Here is a 12,034-nt window from a genome sequence, read left to right as displayed (position 1 = left end):
ATAATACTGTGAGCTGGAGAAAAGCTGACATGTTTGGGATGATGCCAACAGGTGCATGGAAGCAAATTTGATGAGAGAAAAATCACAGTAAACTGACAAAAAAAAGTAAAAGGAAACTGCTCAAACTTCAGCTCATCACTTTACAAACTAAAATGAAAGGTTTAAGTTACTCAAACTTTATTACTTACTTTACTACGAGTTAACGTGATTTAAAAAAATCTAAAAAAAAAAAATCAAACAAACAACAAACTTCATTCTATAGGAAACTGATGAGAAAGTGCCCACAAGCAGTGATGTAAAATAACGCGCCACTCACCTCGTGTTAGTCCGATCAGCGACAACAAGAAAGTTAGTTTGGCAAAGAAAATATACATTCCTTCTGGTTTAAAACGTTTTTACAAGTCCACGTGGCTTTTTTCATAGATCCGACGGTGTGTCTCCCCTTTACGACAGGTGAAAAAAAACGAACCAAAACAGTGAAGAACAAGTCAATAACAAACAAAGTTTCACTGCATCCCTCAGCGGATCCTCTGCGCGCGAGAGATGTTGTCACTTCTGTTCCCGAGTTGGAAATGACTTGAGGGACGAACCACATCACTGACTGCTGCTGCTCACGCTCACGCTCACACACACACACACACACACACAGAGGGGCGTTACACACACACACACGCACACATACACAGTACAACTTATCCTTCTTCCCCAGCGTGTTTTAGAAGTTAGTGATTGGTTAAATAACAAGTCTTCATCATTGTAATTAGACAGAGAACAACTGAGCACGAGTACAGTCATTGCCTTAATTTATTATCATTATCATTATTATAATTATTTCGTTTATTAAGAATAATGAACCAAGACCTGTGCTATACTTGCTTTAATTTACGGTTTATGAGATCTTGTTGTTTTGTAGGGCATCTTAAAGTTGATTATATTTAGTTATATTTCAATTAAGAAAAGACAAAAAAAAAATCTTCACGAAAGTGTTTGCAACCCCTCATAATCATAATAACATATTTTATTTTCAACACTCAAGGTCACCTTACGTACAATGCAAACACATAACAAGTTAAAATATACAATACAATATAATGAAAGACAATAAAATTGGACAGTGCTGCATGGTGGCCATCATTTTGAACAGGTGAGTTTTCAGTTAAGATTTGAAATGAGGGATAGAGTCAGTGTTGTGGAGGGAATTCCAGAGCTACAATTATTCACATGAGCCCTGACATCTGTGATATTATAACACTTGAAAACATTAAAGAGTGGGAAACAAGGAGAGAACACTCTGAAATGAATCTCTAAATCACAGCTCAGTGTCAACAGTGTGTGTTTAAAAGCCCACATCAGTGCTGTATGAGGGCATCACAACCTGACGGAGCATGGGAACCAGTGTGCCTCGTAGCAGTTAGGATCTTCTTCACTGATAAATAACTGCTGACAGCAACTTGTGCAAAACTTTCACTCAGCCAGTCTGCAGAGTCAGCAGAAAGTTACGGCAGGTTCCCATCAAGTGCTATGTGAATGGAGCCGGAGCAGTTTCACACAGGTACCTGCTGTGATGGTACACACTGCTGACATCACTGAAAACACCTGCACTTTTGAGGCACGAGTAGAGGGAAGGTGGAAAAAGACTAATGGGAATTAAACAAATGACAATCAGAACACCATCCATCAATCTTCTACCGCTTTGTCCTCAACCTGAGGGTCGCGGCCTGTGCCAATCTCAGCTGACATAGGGCGATAGGCGGGGAACACCCTGGACAGGTCGCCAGTCCATCACAGGGCCACATGTAGAGACAAATAACCATTCACTCTCACACTCATGGTCAATTTAGAGAGTCCAATTTGCCTAATCCCAAATCTACATGTCTTTGGAAAACCTACGTACATATGGGGAGAACATGCAAACTCCATGCAGAAAGGCCCTTGTTCCGACCGGGTTGTGAATCTGTGTCTTCTTGCTGCAAAGGCAAAAGTGCTAACCACTGCACCAACTGTGTGGCCCACAAACAGAACACATGGAAGAAAAATAAATAAATAAATACAGTGTTTCCAGCTTAATGAAAGGACATAATGGGCTCTGGCCCAAAAACCCTCACAAGCCAGGGGCCTCTGACCTTAAATCATAAATAAGTAACTAAGTAAGTAAAAACATCACAACTGCTTGTAAATTTCACATTACATAAAATATATGCATCATTATGATCTTTGAATATGTTTATTTTACAGATGGATGAAACACTTTTAGAATATTATCATCAACTTAAAGGTGATGTGGTTCTTTACTATGGCTAACTCACTGTCTTGTTGTTGTCTCTCCACCCTGTGTCGTCATGAACATGTTTTTTGGGGTGGATGAATTTTGATTAGATTATAAAACCCTGAGGAGGTTCCTTTTGAGAAATTAAGGAAGGGTATGCACCGCCCGGGAATCGAACCCGGGTCACAAGAATGGGAATCTTGCATGATACCACTACACCAGCGGTGCTGACAACAGTCACGGTGATGCTAAAAGAAAAAAAAAATGAAAGAATGGAGAGCAATCGAAAATGCAATTTATACTGTCTTCATCCACAAATGTCTGCCATGTCAAGATCACTGAGGTCTGCAGAGAAATCTCTTCTTGTTGTACCTGTAGGTCGAGTGTTCCCACACTGCCTGTTTTTAAATCTCCGCTAAAAACCCACTTCTTCTCCTTGGCGTTCCCTGACCATGTATAAGAGTTGGCAGTTTTAGTGTTTTCTATTTTCTATTGACCTTCTTTCTGTGTTTCATTGGTTTTATATTCTGTTTTTATAGTTTTTTGTATTGTTTATAGTTCACATTCATTCATATCCTGTCTGTTTTATGTATTTATGCGATGTATAGCACTTTGGTCAACTCTGTTGTTTTTAAGTGTGCTATAGCAGTGATTCCCAAACTGGGAAAGTGATGTAGTGGTTACACAGACAGACTCAAGTTTTCTTTTTTAAGTGTGTGGGAGTAGGGGTAAATGGCTGGAGTTCAATTATCAGGGACTGTGAAAAGTTTGGGAACCACTGTGCTTTAGAAATACATTTGGATTGGACTGGAGCACAACTGTCATAGGGTTAGGGTTAGGCTTCATAGTGCAACTCATAATTGCACATAGTTGTGTACAGTGCAGTGTAGATAGTATAATAAGTTATTGTACACTGTTAATAGTGTATATTATTCATTTATATTGACATTATATGTTTATATTGTACATTATCGTCACGATAATGTTGACATTGAACTATGACATTTCTCTCTAATAACATGTTTGTCTCTTTGAGGCTGTTTTCTTTCATTTGAACTTCACACAGAGGCTCAGGACGAGGCCTCCAGTCCAGTCCGGTCCAGTCCACTACACCCATTCAGTAATCCACCCATGCAATACCAAACCAGGCCCTCATTTGTTTAATAAACCTCTGCCAGGACGTTACAGGTAAAACAGCTGCCAAACTGAGAGGAAAAAAAATCATCACGCAGACGTTTAAACCCTGAGGGCAGAGAGAAAAAAACAAAACAGGCATGATGAGAGTCTGGTCTAACACTGTGTAACCTACATTTTAAATCAGCCTGTTTATGTGCACACTAATCAGATTAAGGCAGTACTATGTGGGTATTGTCATGCAAATGTATCAGTCTGGCTATCTTTACCATATTAAGCTCATAATCATCTTTGGTTGCTTGGTTATTAACCCATTTAGCTCAATCATAAGATTAATTGAATGAGACTTTAATTTCAGTCTGATATTACTGAAACCTGTGAAACACGCAACTAATAAATGTGCTGAGGTTATTTAGAGAGGAATAGATTTAGAGACGCGTGATCCTGTCACTTTAAGCTTCTGTCCTGTATCTATACGAAAACAGCCAGGAGACAATTCAGGTCATTAGCACAAGCAGTTTATTACAACCATAATTCAGTATTTTGGCTACATAATATGACCTCCAGCAGAAGCAGGTGGCCTAGTAAGTAAAATGTGTGCCGCTGTTTGTTTCCAGTGGGAAACCGAGAGTGGACATGGTTTCTTTTATCAGTGAACATGTTAAATATCTGTTGAAAACAAAGGAGTATCTCCAGGTGTAATCTTTGTGACTCAGCCAGAGAATGTGTACAAATACTGTAATGGACATAGTCTCTGGGTCTGAAAACTGAAGCCAATGTGAAAGTGTGTGAAACCTGTATTCTCTTGACTGGCCACTGCGGTGCGACTCCACTGGTTTGTATGTAAGTCAATGAAAAAATGAGCATAGCCTACGTCTCACTTCATTAATAACTTCTCAACCTCTTGTTTCAGGTTTTTTTTTACGCAGCATGATGTTTGTTTTGTAAACGACTGTCCCATTTAGAGTAAAATAGACAATAAAGCATGGTATATATAAGTGCATCGACACTGAATAACTGACAGACAGACAAATTGTTTGCAGATGTAAGCAGATGTGCAATAGATGAGTGCTGTCTTCCAAAATAGTTGCTTCTGATTCTAAAAACCAAGACGGCAGAGGCCAAAATAATAAACTCAAGGATTCAAAATGACAGATGTCATGGTGGGTTACTACTTGTGTGAGCAGTGGTTTTATACTCAGCACTGAGAAATAGGACCTCTTCATCTGTCCACTTATCATATGTCCTTTTCTTTTGCTCGATATTTTTAAAGGATTGAATAAGTTTTTCTTTCTTCATCTTCTTTTAAAGGTGTTGTTTAAAGGTGAGTTGCAGAGTTACTGGCTTAAACAGCTGCATGTGTTCCAACAATCAGCGTCCAAAGCTTTTAGTAAACTGAAAAGTCTGTAAAAGTGGCACCTCAATCGGTGAAATTTTAGGGTCGAGAGAAAGTAATTCCCTGGGTAATTCTGGTGAGTTGGCCAAGATTTTTCTTGTCCCAGGTAAATAAGAAAAGTTCCTGGGCTTATGATTTCAATAAGCAAAGGTGAAATCAGAGAAGATGACCCATCTCCTAAGGAAATTAAACAATTCATTATGAGAAAAGATGTCATGTATTAAAAGATGTACTAGTGGTTAATGTAGCTTGACAAACAGATAATTCTGTTTATCATGGATTCCTTTACAGTCTACATATATATATAAATATGTAGACAGTCAGCATAGATGATGTGGTTCATTTGTTGAAGGCTGTACAGACAGTGGCACATTTTGTTTGTTCCATCACGATGTTACGATAAAAAGGGAACATTTGGGAAAGAATTGACTTGTTCAATGCAGAAGTTTTAAATATGAACATAAGCCTAATCAGCTCCACACAACTCTCTGAGTTTCTCAGTACTGCAGTGTTTAGATCTCGTGTCACATAGGAAGTGATTGAAAAATGTTGCTAGAAAAGTGAGACAGCGCTAAACAGGTTGAGGTATGACAAACACGTAGAAATACCCATTAAAAGTTTCAGGAGTGAATACTGTGAGAAAAAAAAGATGGTTTCCGTTTGAAGACCAAACAGAGGCAGATTAATAACATCAACAACATCAACGTTACAAACGGGAGCTTTTAAGCAAAAAATAGAAGGTCAGGGAACAATTAGGTGTTTAATTAAGTGGTCAATGAGAAGATGACCCCAACTGTTTAAACCCAACATCAAATTTCCGCTGATGTGTTAAGTACTTAACTTTAATGCTGACTAGGTTAACGTTTGACCTGTGTGTCCATCCAGCTCTTTATCAGAAGGTGATATCACTTTACACTTATTGACCCAGGGGAGCAGGACTTCCATGTTGCAGCAGCACCTCACTAATATCACACTGGTTGTGACCAAACAACACATATTAACAGAACCTGCGACAGGTTTTACAATATTTTGAACCCTACACTTCATTTAAACGACACCCTATTGTGCTGTTGTTCAATGGGGAAACTGTGTGGCATTGTGAGGTGAAGAGTAAACAGGATTTGTGTTGATTTCCTTCTCATTGTGTTGACCTGGGGGTTGGGGGTCTGTCCTCACGACTGGTGCAGCACAGATGGAAAGACCTGTTCTACTTTATCAGCCTCATAAAAGAGAGACAGCTGCATCAGGTCAACTCAGATAGGAAAACTACACCACAATCTGTCTGCTGCAGTTCTCATCCTCTAAGTGATGCACAGAGTGGTTTATTTAGAAAACACCATATTCTAGCCATTTTCACAATGAGGGATTATCATATAAATCCAAGATGAACGCTAGTCAAACAGATGTGCATTTGTTACCCCTCTCCTGTCACAACCGAACAAGGACTTGAACCCAATAGCACGACTCAGAGACAACTTCCAAAAATATTCCAATTTATTGGACAAAGTAACAAATAAAAATCACTCTCAAAAGGAGGAAAAGTATCAACAGAAAATCACTCTATCGAGGAATCACTAGATAAGCAAAAGGCAAAAAGTAACAAATTATAATCACTCACTGGGAGGAGACAAAAGGTCTGGGCAAGGTGCCAAATCAAAATCACTCTTCACGAGGAAAAAACTCTGATGGCTCAAAAAGGGACAAAACAAAGTAGCAACTAAGAAAAGCAAAAACCTTACAAACAATTGACGTGGCATGGATTGGCGTGGGTTCTCTGGCATGACAGACAAGACGAACTGACACAGGGTAAAGGGAAGCACAGGCTATATGTGAACTCAATGTAATGGGGAACAGGTGGAAACAATCAGGGCGGGGAAGATAATCAGACTGGGGGAAAACTACAGGGGAAGGGCAAGTTAGCTAAAACAAGAGGAAAGAGAGATGTCAAAATAAAACAGGAAGTCACAAGACAAAAAATAGAAGGCAAAACTAAACATAACTTAACACAACTTTCTAGATATGACAGTACCCCCCCCTCTAGGGACGGCTCCTGACGGCCCAGATAACTGAGGGTGGCGTCTGTAAAAGTCTGTGATGAGGTCAGGATCCACAATAAAGCTGGCAGGAACCCATGATCGTTCCTCTGGACCGTAGCCCTCCCAATCCACCAGGAACTGCCTGCCCCGGCCCCTGTTGCGCACAGCCAGCAGAGCCTTGACTGAGTAGACAGGACCGCCGTCGACCATCTGGGGAGGTGGAGGGGGTACGGCCGCAGGCACCATGAGGCTTTCCTTAACCGGTTTCACCCGGCTGACGTGGAAGGTGGGGTGGACTCTCATGGACCGGGGCAAACGCAGACGGACAGCTGAAGGGCCGATGACCTTGGACACTGGGAAAGGCCCCACGAACCGTGGAGCCAACTTCCTGGAGGCGACTTGGAGAGGCAAATCCCGCGTAGAGAGCCAGACCTTCTGGCCAGGCTTGTATACCGGAGCAGGTCGGCGCCTCCGATCAGCAGCCCTCTTCATGCGGTCCACACTGCGTAGGAGGGCCTTACGGGCAGCTGCCCAGATGCGGTGGCATCGTCGGACCATGGCATGGGCCGACGGGACGATGATCTCCTTTTCCGTCTCCGAGAAGACAGGGGGCTGGTAGCCGAAGACGCACTGGAATGGAGACATGCCAGTGGCCGAGGTGAGAAGAGAGTTGTGGGCATATTCCACCCACACCAGCTTCTGGCTCCAGGAAGCCGGATTCTGCGACACCAGGCATCGAAGACATGTCTCTAACTCCTGGTTGAGACGTTCCGTCTGGCCGTTGGCTTCTGGGTGATAACCAGAGGTGAGGCTGACGGTGGCTCCAATGAGCTTGCAGAACTCTTTCCAGAACCTGGATATGAACTGGGGCCCCCGGTCTGAAACAATGTCTTTGGGAAAACCATGAATACGAAAAACGTGAGTCATCATAATCTCTGCCGTTCTTTTGGCAGATGGAAGCTTGGGTAATGCTATGAAATGAGTCATTTTAGAAAACCTGTCTACCACTGTGAGCACAGTGGTGTTCCCTTCAGAGACCGGGAGCCCCGTGACGAAGTCCAGTGAGATCTCAGCCCACGGACGAGTGGGAACAGGGAGTGGCTGCAGCAACCCCATCTGCGCTCTGGAGGAGGTCTTGTTGCGGGCACAGATGGAACACGCCTCCACATACTCCCGAACCTCCCTCTCCATGGAGGGCCACCAAAACCTCTGGGAAATGACGTACATGGTCCTCTTAACTCCTGGATGGCAGGTGAGCAGTCCGGTGTGAGCCCAATGGATCACCTGTGGACACATATCAACAGGGACAAACAAGCGATTCTCCGGACAACCACTAGGTGTCGGATTCTCACCATTAGCCTGCTTCACCTTAGATTCTATCTGCCAACTCACCGCTCCTACCACACGGTTCAGTGGTAGGATGGGCTCCGGTTCCTTGGCAGTAGGCTCGGGGTCAAACAGACGGGACAAGGCATCGGGCTTGGTGTTCTGGGACCCCGGCCTATAAGACAAAACAAAGTTAAATCTGTTAAAAAAAAAAAGTCCACCTGGCTTGGCGAGAGTTCAGTCTTTTTGCTTTGCGTATATATTCCAGATTCTTATGATCTGTCCATACAATAAATGGGTGCTGTGCACCCTCTAACCAATGTCTCCACTCTTCCAAAGCTTTTTTCACTGCTAATAACTCACGGTTCCCAACATCGTAGTTTCTCTCTGCCGGCGAGAGTTTATGAGACAGGAAGGCGCAGGGATGAAGCTTGTTGTCCTTCTCAGAGTGCTGGGAGAGTACTGCTCCCACTCCATTATTGGAGGCATCCACCTCCACCACGAACTGCCGGCTGGGATCAGGAACAGTGAGAATGGGGGCAGTGGTGAACCGCACTTTGAGCTGTCTGAAGGCCTCCTCAGCTTGAGGGGACCACAAAAAGGGAGACTGAGGAGAAGTGAGTGCATGTAGAGGTGCAGCTGTGGCACTGAAGTTTCGGATAAACCTCCTATAAAAGTTAGCAAATCCTAAAAATTGCTGAACCTTCTTGCGGTTATCAGGTGTTGGCCACTGAGCCACAGCGCTAACTTTAGCCGGATCCATTTGCACCTTTCCAGGGGCTATGATGAAGCCAAGGAAAGATACAGTGTCGGCATGGAATTCACTCTTTTCTGTCTTGACATATAATTGGTTCTCCAGCAATCGCTGGAGAACCTGCCGTACATGATGCACATGAGAGTCTAAATCTGGGGAGAAGATCAATATGTCATCTAAATACACAAACACAAAGTGGTTCAGGAAGTCTCTCAGTACATCATTGATCATTGCTTGGAAGACAGCAGGAGCATTGGTCAACCCAAACGGCATAACTAGGTACTCGTAATGACCACTAGGAGTGTTAAAGCCTGTTTTCCATTCATCCCCCTCTCTGATCCTAACCAGATGATAGGCGTTTCTGAGGTCTAATTTAGTGAAAACCTTAGCCTGCTGAAGCTGATCAAAAGCTGATGACATTAGTGGCAGAGGGTACCGATTCTTAACAGTTATGTCATTAAGTGGTGCATAGTCTATACATGGTCGAAGTGTCCCATCTTTCTTTTCCACAAAAAAGAACCCTGCCCCCGCTGGAGATGAAGAGGGGCGGATAAGACCAGCCTTTAATGAGGACTCAATATATTCAGTCATAGCCTTCTTTTCAGGGCCAGAGATGGAGTACAGTCTACCCTTAGGAATAGGGGACCCTGGGACCAAATCAATTGGGCAATCATAAGGCCTGTGGGGAGGAAGGGAAGTTGCCTTCTTTTTACTAAATACCTCGCTCAACTCGTGGTAACATCTTGGGACTGAAGTCAGGTCAGGAGTTTCAGAGTCTGTGACATGAACAGAGGCAATGTTATCACTAGTTTTCACATTACGACAGGACTTTAAACACTTGGTTTTACATTCTTCTGCCCAGTTCAAGACCCTCCCAGTACTCCAGTCAATGTGTGGGTTATGTTTCTTCAGCCAGGGAAAACCCAAAATGAGAGGATACTGGGCAGATTTATATAAATGAAATTGCATAAGTTCATAGTGGTTATCAATGATAACTGTGAGCAGTTCAGTCTTGTGTGTCACTCGAAAAATCAGACTGCCATCGAGAGCGCTGGCCTCTATAGGCTGAGATAATTGTTCTGTCTTTAGCTTGAGTCTCATGGCAAAATCCCAGTCCATGAGACTTTCATCAGCCCCCGAGTCAATGAGAGTCTCCAAACTAAGTGTGGTGTTGTGATGCCTCACCTTAGTCTGGGTTAAAGCTCGAGGAGGGAATTCCGTGGAGGAGAAACGTCTCCCCAGTACCCCCCTGTCGACTGATGAGCCTGTGCCTTTTGCCGGACACGCTGCTAGCAGATGCCCTTGCTGTCCGCAATAGAAGCACCTGCCTTCCTGCAGGCGACGACGGCGCTCCGCTGTGGACAGTTTGGTTCGCCCCAACTGCATGGGCTCCTCCACCTCCTCGGAGGGCCACTGCCTCGGGGTAACGGGTGATGGAGCACGTGAGGAGCTCCGCCAACTGGGTGTAGTGACAGCAGCGCGACCCTGATGACGACCAGCTGTAGAGGCCATTCGGCTTCGTTGTCGCTCCTGTAAGCGGTTGTCTGTTCTTATGGCCAGAGTTATTACTGAGTCTAGATCAGAAGGCAAATCTAGGGGCACTAACAAGTCTTGAATTTGATCTGAAAGTCCCTTGAGAAAAACATCATACAGGGCCGTGGCATTCCATCCGCTATCCGTGGCTAGGGTGCGAAAGCGGATAGCATAGTCCCAAACAGAGTCTCTATTTTGTTTGATGTTGCTCAACTCACGTGCTTTCTCTCGGTCGGATGAGAGGGGATCGAAAGCCTTCCTCAGAGCCTGTTTGAACTCCTTGAGGGATCCACAGATCAGTGAATTCCGAGACCATTCAGCCGTAGCCCATGCCCTCGCCCTCCCGGTGAGGTGGGAGATCATGAATGCCACCTTGGATCGTTCCGTAGGAAAGGCTGAGGGCGAGTGTTCATAATGCATATCACAGTCCACAATAAACGGCCGACATCCTCCTGACTCACCGGAAAACTTTTCTGGGGGGGAAAGGCGAAGAGCCGTGGCATGGGGAGCTGAGATCGATGACGCTCTAGCATCCGCCGGAGTTGGCGTGGTCATGGTGTCTGAGGAAGACGTGAGATGAGCAAGGACTTGATGTACTTGGTTTGCCAGGAGGTTAACTTGGGTTGTTATAGAGGCTTTGAACTCCTCCTGACTTTTAGCCACTCCCTTCACACCACTGTGCAGAGAGGCCATGTGCTCCTCCTGCTGAGTCAGGCGGGTGTTCTGGGAGCGAACAGCCGCTGTCAGTTGTTCTGAGTCGGCTGGGTTCATGCTGGTCAGTTCGTAATGTCACAACCGAACAAGGACTTGAACCCAATAGCACGACTCAGAGACAACTTCCAAAAATATTCCAATTTATTGGACAAAGTAACAAATAAAAATCACTCTCAAAAGGAGGAAAAGTATCAACAGAAAATCACTCTATCGAGGAATCACTAGATAAGCAAAAGGCAAAAAGTAACAAATTATAATCACTCACTGGGAGGAGACAAAAGGTCTGGGCAAGGTGCCAAATCAAAATCACTCTTCACGAGGAAAAAACTCTGATGGCTCAAAAAGGGACAAAACAAAGTAGCAACTAAGAAAAGCAAAAACCTTACAAACAATTGACGTGGCATGGATTGGCGTGGGTTCTCTGGCATGACAGACAAGACGAACTGACACAGGGTAAAGGGAAGCACAGGCTATATGTGAACTCAATGTAATGGGGAACAGGTGGAAACAATCAGGGCGGGGAAGATAATCAGACTGGGGGAAAACTACAGGGGAAGGGCAAGTTAGCTAAAACAAGAGGAAAGAGAGATGTCAAAATAAAACAGGAAGTCACAAGACAAAAAATAGAAGGCAAAACTAAACATAACTTAACACAACTTTCTAGATATGACATCTCCTCATGTGAATAGATCAGTGGAGGCTTTTACTGCAGAGTAAATATGTTATACAATACCTCTATATTAGGCTCAAGGCACATACTATAATCTGCCATTGTTTTTCTCATATTCTGCTGCTTTGATAAAACAAAAGTGATGTTCAGAGCTGCCCAACATTACAGGCATTTTGGGAAAATATCTTGAGAACTATGCAGCGTA

General features: G+C 43.8%; 1 protein-coding gene and 1 non-coding gene across 3 annotated transcripts in view; both read right to left on the bottom strand.

The window, feature by feature from the left end:
- Window positions 1–558, bottom strand: part of notch1b (notch receptor 1b) — a 44,785-nt gene extending 44,227 nt beyond the window's left edge. For both annotated transcript variants that reach the window (XM_058636435.1, XM_058636436.1), the window contains exon 1: window positions 317–558. In XM_058636435.1, the coding sequence (XP_058492418.1) occupies window positions 317–374 (58 nt within the window). In that variant the 5' untranslated portion in view covers window positions 375–558. The remainder of the gene's footprint in view (window positions 1–316) is intronic.
- Window positions 559–2,423: 1,865 nt separating this feature from the next.
- trnag-ccc (transfer RNA glycine (anticodon CCC)) lies at window positions 2,424–2,494 on the bottom strand. Its single transcript has one exon. It is a non-coding gene; the product is annotated as a tRNA-Gly (tRNA).
- Window positions 2,495–12,034: the final 9,540 nt, after the last annotated feature.

The sequence above is a fragment of the Solea solea genome, chromosome 8, assembly GCF_958295425.1.
Source record: "Solea solea chromosome 8, fSolSol10.1, whole genome shotgun sequence".
In the NCBI taxonomy this organism is placed as follows: domain Eukaryota; kingdom Metazoa; phylum Chordata; class Actinopteri; order Pleuronectiformes; family Soleidae; genus Solea; species Solea solea.
The sequence above is the reverse complement of the archived record's forward strand: the minus strand, read 5'-3'. Positions and strand labels throughout refer to the sequence as shown.